This window comes from Cyanistes caeruleus, chromosome 22 (genome assembly GCF_971803275.1).
Source record: "Cyanistes caeruleus chromosome 22, bCyaCae1.hap1.1, whole genome shotgun sequence".
NCBI classification, from domain to species: Eukaryota; Metazoa; Chordata; class Aves; order Passeriformes; family Paridae; genus Cyanistes; species Cyanistes caeruleus.
In genome coordinates this window covers 7,882,084-7,901,382 of record NC_141722.1, presented here as the reverse complement: position 1 = coordinate 7,901,382, position 19,299 = coordinate 7,882,084, and the positions used below count along the sequence as shown (strand labels likewise).

Genomic DNA, 19,299 nt, shown 5'->3' with positions numbered 1-19,299 from the left:
CAGTTTCTACATGTGTGAAAGAGAAATAATACTACACAGTATCTTTTCTAAAACATTTCAGACTGTCACAGTCATCACGTGCAAAGACTGACAGGTTTGAGAATCTATACATACCTTATACGCACTTGAGTTAGGTAAGGCATTTGCGACAAATAATTTATTCAAATAACGTATTTATACCTTTTTATTTTTTGTAGATCATATATGGAAATAGTTTCAGATTTCTAGCTCTCATCAAGGACTCAAATTCATGCATTGCTTTGACTGGTTGCTAAAATATATGGCATTTCTCTGGTCTCCTTTTAGCCAAGTGCTGCCCTCAAAATCCAATCACTGGGGTTGAATATTCAATAAGGAAATACAGAAATATCTATATTTTTAACACTGTCTGTTGTCTTCTAAAGCCTCACAAAAATTCCAGCCCAGGAATTAAAATGGGAGTGGCTATACAGAATTCACACAGGAACTGGAATGAACATTAAAAAACACTTATGGCCGTGTTCCTGCACTATAACACAAGTCAGGTCACTAGGGGAGGCAGCTGAATCAGTTCAAAGTATGAGGATAACTGGAGTTCCTGGGCTAGCAAATATTCCCTAAACAAAGGAATCACTGTAGAAATAAAAAGGGAGTGAATAGAAATGGGAAGATATTCCCTTCTGAGCACTACATAAGATGGTGTCTCCTCTCTGGGATGCCAAGAGAAGTTGAGCAGCATCACCGTGCAGGTCTGCCCAGAGAGCTGCTCAGAGTCCAGGTCAGTGATGAGCCCAGGGCTGCCCTCAGCAGCTCCCACTCCATCCACCGGCTTTGTGCCCCTCAGTCCCAAAGCACAGCAATCACACCAGGCACAGTTACAACTCTGTGCAGGGGAAGCAACTGTTTGATGTGCAGGTTAAGGGGCAGATCTCTGAGCTTCATCCTCGGTCCCCAGGGATGCCACAGCCCCCAGACGTGTGTGCCAAGCGCAACGACTGCACACAACAACTCACCCCTTACCGTCACCGCAGCTCACAACACTGACTCCCATTCTTTTCTGCCTCTATTTCCTCCCTGGTTTTCTTTTACTGCTACTGCTGTCTGTCTCAGGTGGCCTGGTGTGAAAAAAGCTCTCCTTTTATGATGAAATATGTGAGAGCAGGTGAGGCCCTGACTCTGCAGAGAAGCCAACAAACGGCCAAGAGCAGCCTGTGCTCCTCCTGGCAGTGCTGAACACCATTCCCAGCTCCAGCTGTACGAGACACACACACAAGCACTTGCTTTACCCGACACTAAACTCACACCTCGCAAACAAATTATTTAACTACTCTATCCCCCAAGGAAGACAGTGATCATTTCAAATGCAGCTCCCTGCTCGTCTCTCACATACACGCAACGGCCTGATAGGTTAAATGCTGCCATTTAATTACCGTAATGGAACCTGCTATTTTTTGGTTCCCTTGAATCCTCTCTCGCTCTCTTTTTTAAACACATCCAGAGTCATCTTTTAAACATGTATTTTATATCCTGAGTTTAACAGCTGCATTCTCCTGGTTACTTGAAGAGCAGGAGTAATGATATTCTGATATTCTTCCCTGTACCTCTGAGCAACAGTCTTTTAAACACTACATAAAAAGCACAGGCTGGGGGATGCTGTAAGAAGGGATCCAGGCTACCACTGAAGAGGCCAGTCTGCCCCTTCATTTACTTAGATGGTTTGCGTTGATTTTATTCAGTAAAACCAGTTAACCTCTTCCACCAACCCTCAAAGCAGCTGGGGCTGGAATGGTGGATAAACATGAAAGTGCTTTAAGTAATTTTACTGAAAATTCCATACATCAGTACATCACACTGACAGTATGGCACTGGCAGTATGGTTGTATTTACAGATCTATGGCTGCCAGTCAGAATTATCTCAGATCTAACTGTTAATACATCTGCCTCAGTGTCCCCACCTAAAATTCCTCTGTTTCCCACTAAAATGTGGAGTTTGCAAACTGCTTTAAGAATGTAAAGGTCTAAGGAAGAAGGAAAAAATTTAATCAAAAGTGCTTTAAATTAATCTTATAATCTTGCCATTTCATAAAGGGTGTGTAGTGGTTTAGATGTTTCCCACTTCTTTCCCTAAATGCCAAACCACCACAGGTGTCACAAGCTTAGTCAGCTAATATTTGTAGAGTACTTTGAAGATGCAAAGTGGCATAGAAATACAGGATATAGGTGTGTTAAATTCTTGAGCATGCTACAAAACACTTTTTTCTCAAGTGAATTCAGGAAGGAGGCTGTAGGTGGCCAAAGCCCAGAGAGTTTTATGGTTAGTTATTATTGAAAGAGGGCACTTAACACAGTATTACTAGTTAGACAGCTGTTAGTGGATTTTATATTTCATATTGCATAGCAATTAGAAAAAATCCAGAAGCAAAGTGTAGGTACTTCCAAGTCAAAATAAATTCTTACGTATGCTAAGGCCACAACACTCCTAGAAAAATACCCATATCACACCTGTCCTCAGCTTTTTTTGTCCTCTAAATGTGAAATACTTATTTATTTGTTCCGTGGTCATTGGCTCACAATCAGCCAGCCAGCCATGCAGGGATATTGCCCATCTTCATTCTCTGGTATGGATATCCACGGGTGTCACTAAAGGATGGAATCTTAAAAGGTGAGGCAAGGCAGAGACAAAGACAAATTTAATTTTATCACCGTAAAAAGGGACATTTCCACATGGGCAGCAAGGACATGAATATCATGTGTATGCAGGGGTGGGGGGATTATAAACGCATTTTTGGCGAAATTCAATAAAGCTGATTCCACTGCATAAGGTCAGCAATTTACTTTTAAAAAATGATATGATTGCAACTTTTAATATAACCCATGTATTTGCTGCAAGATGCTCTAGAAGATTGTGTAATGTAACCACCTGACCTCTCCACAGGAGCAGAGATCACCCCATTTACCCTTTATTGTCTTGCTAAAAGCAATGCACATTTGCACGGTATGACAAAGTCAACAGCTTTTACTTCAGAGAGCCTAAGGTTTCATGAGAATGAATTCTCTGCTCTGCTCCTGGGAAAGTGGAGTCACCTGGACTAGGCTCCAGGAGAAGGAATATCAAGGAATGAACCAAAAGCTAAATTAACCTCTTAGTTAAGGAAAGAATGATGGCACTCCAGACTAAAATTAAGAGGGAACAGTGCGCTACAGAAAAGCAAACTGTAGGATTTCATGTTCACGGGGACCCAAGACATAATTTTAAACAGAACAGAAATGTTGCCTAAGAGATCCTGGAGAATTATCTCACACAGGAACTTATTTTATCTTTCCTAGCAGGAAAGTATCATTAGGTCTAAAATGGATTTCAGCAGAAAACCACAGATTATCCTAACTACACTCTTTGTTTTAGCCTCAAGAGGGAAGGCTGTCTCTTTAGACTTAGAATACCAGGTTCATTCTCAGAGCAGGTCAGAAGCTGAATTCATTTACTTGCTCTGGGAAGACTGTGGGGAAACCCTGGGCTGGATGACCATGAAAAATAAATTCCTTCTGTCACAGAAATATTTTTATACAAACGTACATAGATTTCTTCAAGCATCTCAAGGTGAATCTTTCTTCAAAGGTCAAAGCTGCGGGGCTGGATTAGGATTGCACGCAATCTGCCTGAGTCTTGGCATTCTGACATTCTGAAGTTTGCAGCTTTCCCCTCCCATACACAGCTGATGGAAGTAAACTCTTAATCTCTCTGAAAGTGTGGCTTTTACTGCAGTACCTTCAAAAGTCACATACAGCAGCACCAAGAACTCTGAAACAAGCATCTCAGAGCAGTTTATGAACACAGCTAACATAAATCTTACTGAGTCAATAAGGCAAAAGTGGTAATTAACCCCATTTTACAGATGAGCAAGCTGCAAACAAGAAATTCACCCAAAGCCAAGGAAGCAGTCATGTCTCAGATGTCCCATGCCTGCTCTTAGATTGTATCCACCGAAGTGACTTTCTCTTGGACTTGGCATTTACCTTCACTCAAAAACATGATAAATAAATAATTACATTTACAAGCCAGACTTAGGGGCTAGGTCCCTTTTGCCCATCACTAAGGCTAACAATTTTGGGCCTTGGAATATAACTCACTATTTTAGTACTATCTTCTAGGATAGACTTCAATTCACTCTACTGTAATCGTATTGTTTTTTCAGTCCTACCAGGACTGGAAACATTATTTTGTCAGTAAACAAGGCAGATATGACTCAAAATACACTCAATGAGCAATAGGAGTTAATTTTGCAAAGCCATTTTTAACAGCTCTTTTACATTACATAGTTACTGTCAGATAGCCAAGTGGAGAGACATCATTAAACCCATGACATTCCAATTATTTCTTAAAATTAAGCTTACAAACAGCATTTTGTAGCATGCACAACTTCCTAAGTATCAAAATGGTCTGTTCCAATTTATCAATAAATTTCAAGCTGAGAAAGGATTGGCTTCCTTTGTACATCGCATCACATGGGCAGTTATGTCTAACCTGATGTCAGGTGGTTTTCTGCCCTCTCATAAACGACTCATGACTGGGACAAGAGTCAGAGACGAGCAATAAAATGATTTCTCCATGTGTATAGCGACTGAACAGACTAGTTTTTCCAAACTTCATTTCAAATACTGAGGAATGATAGTGAAGGGTTTCTTCAACTATATCCTTCCAAAACCCTTACAACTCCAAATAAGCACCATGGACATCCATTCCCAGGATGTCCTAAGGCTGAGCAGTTTATGACATTTTGTTAGTACTACTGTACATTCCTTGTCACCCAAGAAGCCAAAAAAATCTGTAAAGTTCATGGCAAGTTCAGACATCACAAACAGTGGTAAAATTGATGGGGGAAAGAAGTCAGCATGATGAATAGGCAGGTACTGAACAGCAGGTGACAGATCTGCATATGAAAGAGTGGCAGGACAGGAAGACATCTCTTTCTCAGCAGATGGATAGAGATTCTCAATCATCTTCAGGAAGAAAAAAGAAGGCAACTAATACAAAACACAGAAAGGTGGAACTAATTTCTGGATCATGAGCACATCTATTCTTCTGCATTATGATACTCCAGGAGTGGAAATCTGTACATTGAACATTATCAGTGCTGGGCAAACACAGCAGAGTGCCACAAATGGATGTGATTACCATTAACGCTGATTTAGATAGGAACTGGTGTGAGTTTGTTAGCAATGACAGCTTTCATTCTCTCACTCTTCATTCTTAAGTTCCCTAAAAAGCTCTTTGGGAGACAATCACATTTGCCCATTTATGCAGGGTTGTGTAGAGCCAAAGCTTGGACGGGAGGCACCTAAAGAACAAACTGGTTGCATGACAGGTGTAGGACATATTTTTCTTTAACCTAGCAAAATATTATAAGGCACATTAGCTGTCTTACACAGTTATAAACAGAGGCCCATCTTTAGTAATTAAATATCCCATAGTGCTTTTCAAGAATCTTAGTAAATTTTTTACTCAGTAATTACATTCTCTATCCCTAAAGCTCTCTCCGCAAGATCACTTAGATAAAGCATTCTCCATTTCCTCTCCTAAAAATCACAAAGTGATGTCGAGCAGCTGCTGTCCTCTACCTCAGAGGTGGACACTATTTTTAGTGGGAAGTGCAGCAAGATCTAGATCACAGCATGATTCTGATAATGATAGATAACCCTGTAAACACCATCAATGCTTCATGCAACTAGCTGCAAAGTTGCCACAGTTAATGGGTACAATGTGCTCCAAAATCCTGAAATGAAAAGCATCATGAAAACGCAGAATATGCTGACTTCCATTCAACCTCCACAGTCATTTCTGTAAATCCACACAAGATTTTAGACTTACTTTGAGCAACTTGAACACCTGCTGCAAACTTCTTAAATAATCAGAAAGCACTTCCCTGCTTCTACCTATGCTAGTGAACTTTCTCTCACTGTGTGTTGACTTGTACTAGAAGCTTAGACACTAAGCATGTTCTGCCGACAAATTTTTGCTATCACTATCAGAATTTCAGGTCTTGGTTGTAGTTTTTAAGTGCAAGTGATGAGGTCTGTGCAGGCACTGGTGTGAGCAGCTAGAGAACCATTTACCTGAGCTGCAAGCAGAAAACAGGACAGGCCTCACTCACACAATCAGCTGTGCAGTTGTGCTGCATCTGGCTGGGATAGAGCACCGTTTTTTATAGTAGCTAGTATGGGGCTGTGTTTTGGATTTGTGCTGAAAACAGTGAACAGATTATATCTGTTCCCTTGCTCAGCTGGGGTCAGCTAACCCAACTGCTCATGCACTTCAGCCTCCTCACTGCTGGGGTGAGAAGTGGCTCTATGTGTAAGCACTGCTCAGATATAGCTAAAACACCTCTGTACTACCAACACTGTCTTCAGCACAAATCCACACTGGCCACTATGGAGAGGCCAACACCAGCACAACAATGAACTAAAGCCCTTATTCCTTTTCTTCACCATCTCTCAAATTCACATCCTGATAGGAAGTTTGAAGAGAAGGACAAGTCACCTAGCATTCTTTGAACAGTCAACACTTTCAGTCTAATCCCACATTTGTTTATCAAACAAATGTCACTCTCATCAAACAAACTGCAGTACTTTCTAGAAAAGCATAACGTTTGGAGAGCCAGAGCACTTTGGCCTAAATAGGTATTTTGACACCATAGGTTACTAACTCTATTTTTCCAGCTGAGTTGGCACTGGACTCTATCGGCTTGCATTGTATTTTCTTCTCAAGAAAAGCTTTTGCAAAAACTGCTTGAGCTTCACTGAGACATGTTAAAGAATTAATTACAAAGTAAAGCTGAAGGAGAAAATTAATTTTGGAAACACAAGAGGTTACTTTTCCTTTCCTCCCTTTTCTGGAAGCGGGGGAGGAAAGGCAGTTATTTTCATCTTCATGCTGGGGGCAGGAGCTGGGAGCTGTCCAGTCGATAACCTGGCCATCAGAACAAGGTTTGTAATTAAAAGGTCAGTGACCTGGAAAGCTGGGGCCTCACTCTCAGAGCTTCTCAGTAATGACGGCACTATTAAATTAAGACTGTTATGAAATCAATGCTAAAAAAGCTTTCATGGTAACGAGATTCCATTCAAGGACATGCAAACTGCCTCATGAAATGGACTGAAATTATAAAAAAAAAGCAGAGTAATAAAAGAGGGTTAAATTGAAACCTGCTGAAGAATTTGCTTTTTTTAAGCCATCCAGCAGTGGGCTGTGCCCCCTTTCCTCAGGTCCTGAAGGTGATTCACTTGGGTTTCTTTGATAAAGGGGAAAAGGCAGGCTCAACTTCCAAGAAGGCAGACTACAGAAAGGTAGAAAATTAAGTCAGTTTTCTACTGGAGATTCTGGGGCTGACAGCATTTGTTTCCAGGAGATCAAGTGCCTTTGAGCTCTGACTGGGAAGGGCATATACAATTAAATAATTTTTTCATCTCTTCAGAAATCACCATAGTCTGGCATCTTGACACTGGAAAAATTTTCTGGAACACTGATGCACTGCAGAAAACCTTCTGAGTGGACATTTTCCCAACATAACTCAACAATTGTACATTAACTTGCTCTAATGCACCTCTGTTCTTCCATCACTATTATTTCTGAGCTCCTCATATGCTTTCATCAGTTCCCACAATCCCACTCTGGAAAGTCATTACTGTAGTCATTTTACAGATGAAGAGAACAAGCAACTGAGAAAACAGTTCTTCATCCAAGATGACACAACAAGTCTGTAACCTAGCAGTTTGCCCCTTCTCTGCCCCAAAACCCAAGCGCCCTGGAAACAGAGCTCCCCATGATAGTGCATTTCCACCCCCTTTCTTTGTCTTGCCAGAACTTAAAGAGATTCAGAGCACACAAAATTAACAAGCCACATGAGTTAGGGGATGGGTAACTGAGCAGTGCAGGACATCTGAGGCACAACAGTTAAATGACAGACACATTTCCACAAGGGTTTAAGCCCCACATGCTGTCTAATTACTCCCAAGGCGCCGCTGATTCTGTGGCATGTCATCAGCAGAATCAGCAAGTTGGACAAAAAACAAACAGCATCTTTTTTTCCTTTCTTTTCTTTCAGATACTCTGAGGGGAAACAGCTGTTTTTCCCTTCATCTGAAGAAGTTCATGATAAAAAGGAGGAAATGTCATAAATTACACAAAATGCCAGTGTAAGCTTCAAAGAAAATGATAAATGATTCTAATAACTTCATGTTTCTCATTAATGCCTCTGTATATGGGAGTTTAAAAGTGCTTAAGACAACAGAGAAATCTCATCTGACTTTTGAAAGCCTTTTGCAAACCCAGGATACCCTGACTCTCCCGACTGTCATCGACAGTGCATCACCCCATGTGCCAGAGAGAGCAGTTCAGCACCAGCTGAACTGAACAGAACCGGGAGTGCCTGATTTCAGCCTCTACAACCACTGTTTTACCAAACCCAGTCCAGCTGATAATCCTGCAGAAACTTTCATTTCTCACCTCACTGAAATGTACTAAACCAAATCCAGTTCCTATACTAAAAGGAAATAAAATTTGATTGGCCTTTTTGAGGAAGGAGATACTTATAGAAAAAGAAGAAAATATTGTAATTCTAGGCAGAACCACCTCTGTGAGTCTCAGAAGGGAAATTTCTTAAGCCAAGTCAGGCTTGCAGGACCTTTTTCAACTGGCAGTGAGGACTTCTCTACCAGACAGCCTCAGCTGGGGATAAACATTACCAGTGGGATGACAGGGACTGTACATCAGAGGATAGGGGGAACAGCCTACCAAACTCTGTAGTCCCTCATCTGCTCGGGACTAAACCTGCCATGACATCTACGTTTCAAGAACTGACTCCATCTGCTAGAGCACACAGGTACCACACCAGCACTGAACACAGGCCACATTCCGTATGGACGCATTTCCAGCGACTGCTGAGTACAGGCGCTACTGGACCCTACTCCTTCCTATCTCCTATGGTTAAATTTAGAAAAAAAAACAATTAGCACAGAGGGAAGGAGGGCTAATTAACAAACAGGAACAAACAATCAGTTCTACCAAACCATTTCTCCTCTTTAGTAATTATTAGCCAAGTAATTCATAAGAAGTATTAGTCCGGCCACAGTTTCTCTGTGCCTCCATCTACCCACCCTTCCTCTTCTCCCAGTCAGGGATTTATTAAAATTAAACAGATTAGATGGAGCTCCTGATACGAAAAACTGTTCAGCGAAGCCTGCGGTGGGGAAGTGCAGAGCAAACACCAGAGACATTTGTCTCTAAATTGCTCTAAATACCTTCTGCAAATGAAATTCTAACCCAGCTGTGTTGAGAAAGAAAATGAGGACTAACTGGTCATTGTCAGCACAGAAGAAGATCAGGCAGTTATAATATTGCACGATATACTGGGGGCTAAGGATCTCTCAGCAACAATAGATTTTGTATCAGGTTACCCCGGGTAATCAGCACAGCTTTTAGGCTCAGCTTTCCCTTGCTTCATTGCTTCGATGATAGAGTAGAAATCCCCAAGCTTTTATGATTAATTACTCCCCGTAGGTCCACATATTTCAAGGAAAAACTCCTGGCGCACAGCGACCAACAGGCTCCAAATTTTAATGTCATCCTGATGGCAGGGCAGGGCAAGCAACATACCTGTGAGATTGGAATGTCCTCTTAACTGGCACTAGGACAAGCAGTGAGAGGATCACACTCAAAATTATGTGCCCACAAACTACTTGTCATGACATCACTGCCAGAACACAAGGCTGCCGTTCCCTTCTAGGTCCTCTGCGATTCAAGATGAGCAAAGTGCAAATACTTGAACTCTCATGACTTCAGTTCTCAGGCATCTCAATAAGCACTTCGTCACTCCAAACAGAAAAACACCTATTTCATAGGCTTCCCTACTTTTCAAAGCTCAAGATCTTTAGTTCTAGAATTTGATGTACTTCGAAGTACTCGTGACTTCAATGTACATGTGGGTCAATCCCCTCTGAAGCTTTGAATTTGTGTTTTCAGTATCATTCCAACACCTTACAGTGCTCCACAATGCATGTAACTAACTTCAAGTTTAAACTGTCGTTATTTATGTCTTGTGGTAAGCAATACGGTCACAGGACCGTAACAAAATATGGAGGGAACCTGGAATGCACTGCAAGTTGTGGAATAAAAACTTTAGAAATAAAATAGGAACAAAAGATAGTTCCACAATGAGTCAGAAAGTGAAATAAATTCTCTGTAGGCAGTGACCAAAGTATGCTGCACCTCACTAAGATGATATAGGATTTGTCAGGATGTGTTCTATCCTTGCTATAGAAAAGGGCTAAACTCAGTCAGTAGTTTACCATTTCAGCCTGAAAGTCAGGTTGACCCCAAGCTTGACCTTAACCTGACCTTGTTGACTTTTACCAGGTTCTTTGCCTCTCTCTGGCTCTCTTTGGAAACATTTGACCTTTTCACCCAGAGACTGGCCATTCTAAAGCCAGTGTCAGTAAGGTTTGAACTGACCAGCTAGTCCACAACGCTGAACTGTCCTCATTGCAAAAAAGATCTGATAACAGTTAACCTAGAAATTTCGCATGTGTCTTTTGTATTCTACAATTCCACATCTGGTGCAAATATTGCACTAGTCAGTTGGGAAGAAAAGAGGCTGATATTTCTTACAAACCTCAGATCTTCTTTTGAGACAGACTAATTGCTTTGTCTGTAACATCTAATATTCCACAGCAATACATTCTGACTTTACACTAATTCAAGGTCCCTCTTTATCATTGAGATCACAACCTAAAGAGCTCATACCTTTCTTCTTCAGGAATGCTCTTCTGGTTGCAAGCGGACTTTGACGGACCCGTGGATTCTGTAAAAATTTCACTGCCGTCACAATCTGAGGAGGATTGGAGAAAAAGAAGAGAGAAAGATCCAAGTTAGGTATGGTCAAATCCCTATTTTATATTAGGCACTGCGTACTGTAAGGTAAGACAACACACCCATCACATGGAGATGGTCTGGAGACAACACCAATTTTCAGAAATGGCTCAACAAGCATCAGAGCTTGTGGTTTAACTCTAAACAGACAGCACAATTATGGTGTTTCAACACAGAATTTTCTTTTTTAATTACTTTGGGAGCAGCTCTACCTGTACAAAAAAACTTCTCTAAGATTATTAGTGTTTCTGTTACTTACATTGTGATCTTCTTACCTAAGCTGGCTCTCCTACAGTTAAAGCCAACCTTGAGTCAATGCATGTGATTGCTAACAGTTGGCTTATTGTAAGAATGCTTCCTTTCTATCTGACTTAAAGCTCCCTGCAGATTCTAAGAGATTAAGGCCTTTTCTGCCATCATTCTAATTTATTGAAAGCAATAAATAAACCTCAGCTTCTCATGACTAGAGAAGAAGTGACTTCACATGTTTTGGATCACATAACAACAATCAAAAAAGTCACTTTGAATGACACAAACGGGTAGGCAAGTAGTTAAATTTATATCCCACACCAGCAAAAGCCACAGATGACTTTTGCCTACAAACTGACTTCTACATCCTTCTTTAAGGTGACAGAGCACCTAAAACAGAGCACTTACAGAAGCAAAGGGTAAAGTCTGGGGATAATACTCAATGGCATCATCAACAACAGCACTAGATTTTTACATTTCCACTTAGTGCCAGTGAAAGGCATTTGATTTTTTTCTTCATACAGTAGTTCCATTTTTCACATACTTCCCTATATTGTTATACACATTATTACATGTTACTGCACCAGTGAATCCCTCCACTTTTATACAAAAACATCTGTTCTTATTGTGGCATCATGAGGAATAATGGGCTAACAGCACATCCACATGTGAACTGGTGGAAGAGATTACTTCCCTTCTCTAGAGCTATTCTAATATGATAATAATATAATACACCCATGTTACTCAGGTCTTTAAGAGTTTATCTTAAAATACAGTTTCTGGAATTCAGTTCCAAAAAGGTTTTCCAAAACTTTGACAGCAGAAGAAGAAGTGAAAATACAGCATCACTCCTGAAATCACTAAGTTTCACTTTGTGTTTGAATCAAACGCTTCGAATATGCATTTCTGGTCAGAGAGCAAAGTTCTGATGGGTTTAATGGCACTTTCAATGTACTCCTCAGTGCATTCCATCAATGTTTTTTTCTTTTAAATTGCATCTCTTATTTCTTTAAATACATTAATCAGGCTAGTGTAGGCAAAACGGATCCATTGGACAATGCAATAAACATGAATTATCATCTATCCAACATGCATAATGGCTTAAAAATACATAATAGCAGGTGTAGTTTAAATGATTAGTTATTACACCTGTGGTGGGTCTGATTCAATTGGGGAAAATCATCTTTAATAGGTTAAAAGGTTTAGATCACCAGGCTTCCCTTAAAGTGGCTGTAGAGAGGGTATGATGGAGTACGCTGTCATTACTAATTCATTTAAGAAAAACATGGGGGATACAGCAAAGAACAGCATAAACGAGCGAATCCAATTTAAACATCAGGTAAAGCAGAAAACACCTTTTAAAAAAGCATGATAAATGAATTTGGAAGAGAGATGAAATTGACATATTTATTTTAACGGGAATTTGACAAAGTCCCAGCACACTTCAAAGTTGGGAGAATGAAATGAATGGGGTATTTTTAATTCTTTTCATTTTCTTGTTTTCCTGCATTTTTTCCTTAAGTTACATTCAGTAATTTTGAACCACAAAACAGCAGAGCAAAACACCCCACATAAAGTACACTTTGGCTTCATTTATGTGCACTTGATCTGTCTCCAGCTGAAATGCAGGTGACAGGCAAATCGCAGATTTAAACTGTGCTGATATTGCTGTGCCAGATGCAGAAATATAAAGCGCCCAAACGAATAACCCTCTGATAATACGCTGAATAAGAAAGATGCCCAAATGAGCAGACCGACAGACACGTGAACATATCAAAGCCACTCTCCTTCTAACAATAATTACTTGTTTGTGTCTTCAGATACTCCTTAACACTCCCTCCCACATTTAGTGAGATAGACACAAACAGCCTGCAGACTTGCAGTTCTGCAAGCTCTTATATTTAATTATCAATTTTTAAGTATTACAAAACCTGTGAGAAATAAACAGTATTTTTCATTGTGCTATTTCAATCACAACCATGTGAACATTTCATTGATTCTAGCCCTTTATTAAAGCTTATTTTTGCCTCATAAAAATGTAAACATTACAGTAGTAAATTTCAGTCCAAAATAAACTTCTATTTTATCTCTCCCCTGCATTACTTCCTCCATTATTCACAGCCTTTTAAATCTTAAAACAAAATGAAATTACAAGCAACAACAAACTCCATAAAAAGAATCCCGGACATGTATTCCTCCCTCCAGTAATCCCATGTTTCTCCTACTGTGTTTGCATTTACCTCTGAACATTCGTTCCTATAGGCTGAGCCAAAATGTCTTCATTTTTATAATTAATCTTGTATACACAAGCAACTTACGAATTTTGGCCATGTCAAAATGCCAATATTTTCAAGAAGCATACACAAGAATTTCCCTACCTTCTATGGATCATTTTCTTTGCACAAACAAGAGCAACTGCATTCCATAATTTAAACAACAGAAAAAGGAGGAGGAAGATGAGAAGACTTGCAGTCCTGTGTACAGCCAAAAAAATCATGTGGCAAATAGCACTCTGACTCAGCTGCTAACATTGTTCCATACTATTTCTGTAGCATTTGTAACACTTCTCTGAATTTTTATGGCATTAGGACACTGCCAAATAATGAGCTTTGTATCACTCTGTTGATTCTTAGGTTGCCAGCATACACTGTCGAGCACATTCGCTTTCTCTAATGGATCAGGTACATACTTGTATTAAAGAAAGAGAGTGTATTTGGCTTTTAAAAGCCAGTCCTAAACTTGCTTTCCCACCACCACCTCTCCTGCGGTGACAGGATCCACAAAGACATCTTTCTGACTGGGTGGAAATGGGTGGAATCCTGCAGCAGGTCTTGTCCTACAGTTTGATTTTCCAATTAAAAGATCAATGTCACTATTCATAGATTATATTTGCAACTGGACAAATGACATAAATTCAGGCCAAATATTCTGCCTTCAATGTCAAAGATATAAAATAAAGACGGGAACTTTATTGCAGATGCTATAGGAGAGCAGAGCGCTGGCAAAATTCTCGGCCCAAGTACAGCACTTGGACATTAACTTAGCAGCCAAGGTCCTTTATTCCTAATTTCCCTCCCTTTTGTGTTAATGGGGAAGATAAAGACAGCCTTATTTCTTATTGTGCTAAAAGCTGCAGGGTTTCCAGTAAAGCAATCTAAGCTACTTTATCAGTTGCTTGCATTAAAAAAATAAACCATGAAATTTAAGATACTGTGGCAAATGCCTATTTTCTACCAGCTCAAAAAAAATAAATTTGGATGTAAAAAAAAAATGTAAAAGATCTTCACCAATAAAAGTTACACAGAATTTGGTAAGAAAGTTCCATGTGGAAAACAGATTCAAAAGCCACCGGGAGAATAGCCTCTAAGAGCTCTAATAGATTTCCTAATACTGGGAACCCTCTGTAGGTTATTACTAAACAGCGTTTGTTGATAGACTGAGACTTTGAGATGACCTGTGATGTAAAGGTTGGGTCTGAATTATATGTTTCAAGGGATGGTATTTTGTCTTTCTGAGTGGATCTGTATCTGTTTAAAAGCAACACTTCTTTTCATTAAGCAGAGGCGGCCCAGGCCATGAACTATGCACAGACAGTTTACATTACATGTGCGGAAGCAATCAACACCGGCAATATACATGACGTATGTAAAAGAAGTTGGAATTAATTTTTTTCCAGTGTATTAAAAAATAATAATATGGCAGTATCAACAAACACTCAACCTATTTCAGCCAGAGCAGAAGGCCACAGCTATAGGGCAAACGGAACTGATCAATATATTAGCCTCCAGCAACACCCCCTCAGTGTATGGCTGTATGTTTGCAAGGCTCGGAAGATTAAATTGTCTGTGAAAGGTTTCTGCACTCCTACTCTAAAGGAGATACCCAGAATCCTGTTAACAAGCATCAGGCTGAAGCCAACTTACGTTTTAACAAGGGCTGACTTAAAAGCCTGGCACAACAGCGAACAAGAAAACCCCTTGCCACAGAAATGCCGTGTTTTAGTAAGAAATCAGCGCCCTGCCAGGACTAACTTGACAAATACGGTTATCGGTGGCACACGGAAATAGTTGCAAAGCAGCTGTTAATCAGGGAAACACATCATAGAACGCTGATGCCAGCACTCGGGGAAAATGCAAGGGGCTAATTAGGAAGCCGTATATCTCGCTAAGGAGGCCCCGCTCCCGCCCGGACTCCTGCGGGCCGAGCCCGCTCCCAGCGCGGGGACCCGCACCCCGCAGCCGCGCGGAGTCCGCCCTCCACACACAGCACCTGCCATTCCCGCAGGAATTAACTGCGGGTCAGCCACGGAGGAGGAACGCTTTAAAGCTCCTGTGGTTTCACTGAGATTTAAATGAAAACACACAGAACCCCAGCAATTATTATTTCGGTTAAGAGATAACCTAGAAACCTACAAAGTTTGGCAGATCTCAAAGTTGGATGAAGAAAAGTTTAAAAATGCTGCAACAACAGTGGTAAAGCCCTCATGTAAAACGGTGAGGGGAAATAAAATACAATTGAAAGCAAGATTCACGGGAGGCAGAAAAGCAAGATTCATGGGAACAAAGGCGAGGAAGAAACACACTTTGAGCCATATCTGAGATGAAGAACCTGGAAGTAAGAGAATACAGAATAGCAGCCGGAAAGTGGGGGGGGGACGGACGGACGAAACAAAATAGCAAACAAACACACACCAAAAAGAAGGACACAAAAAATAAAATCTATTAAAAAAAAAACCAAGACGAAAAAGGGGAAATCCTAGGTGCTTGGAACTTAGACTGTGAGTGACACCTAACTCAGAGGCACCCACACGAAGGGTGAGGAAGCTGGTGCCGGCCGTGCCCCTGTCATGGCCTCGCTCAGCCTGGAGAAAACGAGGATCAGGGGGACCTTTTTGCTCGCTACAACTCTCACTCAGGAGGTTGTAGTCAGGTGGGATTTTGGCTGTTCTCCCAGAAAACAAGCGACAGGACAAGAGGAGACAGTCTTAAACTGCATCTGGGGTGGTTCAGGTTGGAAGCCCCGAAGAATTTGTTGACAGGGTCACTGGACATTGCAAGGGGCTGCCCAGGGAGGCGGCGGAGTCACCGTGCCTGAAGGCGTTCAGGGAAAGGCCGGACGCGGCACTCAGTGCTCTGGCCTGGCTGCCAGGGCAGTGCTGGGTCACAGGCTGCGCTCCATGGTCCCGGAGGTCTTTCCAAGCCGACCCTGCGAGGGCGAGGCCCCGGGGCTCCCTCCCGGCCCCCGGGGCTCCCTCCCGGCCCCCGGGGCTCCCTCACGGCGGACCCCGCGCGCCCCCTGGCGGCGCAGCCGCGGCCCCGCTGCCGCCGTCAGAGCCCCAAATTAAGTGTTTTCACTCAGTGGAAATGAAATGTTTTGCAAGATGAAACAGAAAGAAAATTGAGGTTTTAGGTAATTACTAGTTGGCATTTACATATCACAGGCTGGTTCAACACCTATTCATTTTCCTCTTTTATTTTCAATTTTTTAAAATTGCTCATTAAAACGAACACATGACAGGGACGGGGGGAAAAATTGCTCTTCCTCTTTTTCCTGAGGACTACAAAATCCAGATCTACTTTAAATACATTTATCTATAATTATCACATACAAAAAAGCCTTACTTAATTTACATGAATAGGGTGACCAAAAAAAAATTTGCAAAAATGATGAAAGCCAGCAAAAACGCCCTGTGAGCTGTCAGTGTGTTGTGCCTGCGGAGCGCCGGGGCCAGGCTGGAGCGATGGAGCAGCTGAGATCCCCGGTGTTCTGCCACCCCGCTCCCATCCATCCCACCCTGCAGCTCAGCTGGCACACCGCGCTCTCTCTCGGCTGCCTTCCTCCCCTTCAACACTTTCCCCCATCTCTTCTGCTATTCCCACTACAAAGAAGCGACTCCACGCAGTCCCTGCTTTCAACTTCTTTGTTCCAGGAGCTACTCCACACTTCCTCCAGCTGCTCCTGAAGGCGTGACCTTTCCACCTCCTCCATTCACACAGAATAAGCCTTTCCTCACATAACCTCACCACTTCCAGGGATCCTGCTCTGCAGCTCCAATCACACACTCTCAGCTCGGTGTGTTCTCCAGCCACATTCCCTTTGTTCAATTAAATACATCTATCCCATGCAAAGCCCTTAATTTTCCTGCACCCTTCAGCTTTTTTAAATTTTAACCTTGTGAAGGTCTCGTTTAACCCCACAATGCATTTTAGAATACAATTTGTATAAAAAATGCTATATAAAATAAAGTTTTATTGTATCATATGTTAAGGACATAAAACATCCCAGATAGAAGTGTACAGAAGCTGACATGATAGACTAATATATTTTAAGGTCTATTGTGTAAATATGTATTTAGGGAATTCTAAAGCATGGTATTATTGACCCAAGTCTCTCTTAAAACACATTGATATATGGAGTAAAAACCCTTATGAAAAGTAGCAACATCATCTGTGTAGTAGTCACTTTTCAAAGTGAATTATCTATCATCTTCAGTTTTTTATAATTTGATTGAGAACACAGTGGACATCTTGACAAAATTCCTGTCTTTTTAAGAGGAATAATATTCAAGTTAAACTTACATGCATAAATCTAAAAAGAACCAGAAACTTTTACACGTACATTAAAAGAAACATACAATAACTATTTTTATTTGCAGAGAAAATGTGCTAGATATGTATTTTTTTTTATTTCAGAAATACACCTCCAAATGAGACTTCATAACATCAGGATTAACACAATAAAAACTGTTACATGGAAGTGATAAATGCTGGAAAAATACAAGAAATATGAGCAGAAGAGCAAACTAAATGCATTAAACTGATAATGCAGCCATAATAAATCTAACCAGTGAGCACCACGAACCTTTTTTCTAGAGTTCAAACATTTTAACTTTTTATCGAAATCATCTCACTTTTGGAGAGAAAATAAACTTTAAAAATCCCCTTTTTATACTTCTGCCTAAGCTGAAGTCGCAAGCTCCCTGTAATCCCCAGTACCACCAAAGAAGGAATTGCAGCGAGATGAGCAGGGTGGGGGTGTGGGGGGATATCGCCTGCAATCCAACTGGCAGCAAATTATTTGAAGTTCTGTTTACAAGAGAGCGGCAGTAAGGGCAGTGCTGAGCTCCGGGATCCCCGGGGATGAGCCAGGGACTAACTGGAGAGCCGTGTCTCCCGCGGGAGCTGCTCCCGTCGCGGGAGAGCCACGACAAGGTCACCGATCCCATTCCACAGGACCCAAGAGAGATGCCTGACACAAGGTCAAAGCTTAGGAAAGAGAATCAGCTGTTTCTAACTTTCCATGACAGCACCCAATTGCCACAACTTGCTTCTCTCTTCTTACAGGAGGAAACCTAGGGTTCACTGGGGCTGTGCTGTAAAGTGAATGCTGTTTGAGCTCAGTCACTCCAAAGGAATGTAGCTACCTGGTGTCCAAGATGCTCACTACAGCAGAACTAGGACCAGTCCCTGGCTCCACAACTGAAAAAAATGCGTGATCCAGGTTCCAGGGGAGCAAATGACAGCACCTGCAACTCTCGCCTTCCTCATTCCTCTATCCCTGTTGCCATTACTGCAGAGCTCAAATACAGCAACTTTCAAAAGAAATCCCTTTTAGCCTGTTCCCTTCGCATGTGCAGAATGTAAAAACCAATGAAGCTGTAATTTATTACATTTTCATTCTTTTAACTGCAGGGCAGACAAGGACTGCAGGATGTTCATTCACATGTCAGGGAGCTGGAGGATGATGTGAGGATAGAAGTCTGTGTCGCACCTGACGATTGTGCCCGAGTACTTGAAATCACTATTGAATGGGAGACTCCAGAAGGCTGAATCAAGCAGAGATGCAGCAGAACAAGAGCACTGTTCACACTTAGATCCTTCTAATTCCACAGTCAAGGGATTGAACAAAATCAGTTTAGATTTAGTCCGAGAGGATCAAAAGTAGAACCCATCTGCAGAAAAAGCTATCAAGATGTTTTAGACTGAAAAGACTCAAATGACAAGAAAAAACAGCAAGTTACTATTCCTTGAACCTCCTATTTCAAGAACCCCATTTCACAGAATTTTTAAATCATAGGAAATGTAGATTAGAGAATGAATGTTCCCCTTTCAGCAATAAAGCCCCAAACAATTAGGGCTGAAGTCAGAGGGCTG

General features: G+C 41.3%; 1 protein-coding gene across 2 annotated transcripts in view; it reads right to left on the bottom strand.

The window, feature by feature from the left end:
• Positions 1–19,299, bottom strand: part of PEX14 (peroxisomal biogenesis factor 14) — an 84,542-nt gene that overhangs the window by 24,379 nt on the left and 40,864 nt on the right. For both annotated transcript variants that reach the window (XM_023940575.2, XM_023940576.2), the window contains one exon: positions 10,772–10,856. In XM_023940575.2, the coding sequence (XP_023796343.1) occupies positions 10,772–10,856 (85 nt within the window). The remainder of the gene's footprint in view (positions 1–10,771; positions 10,857–19,299) is intronic.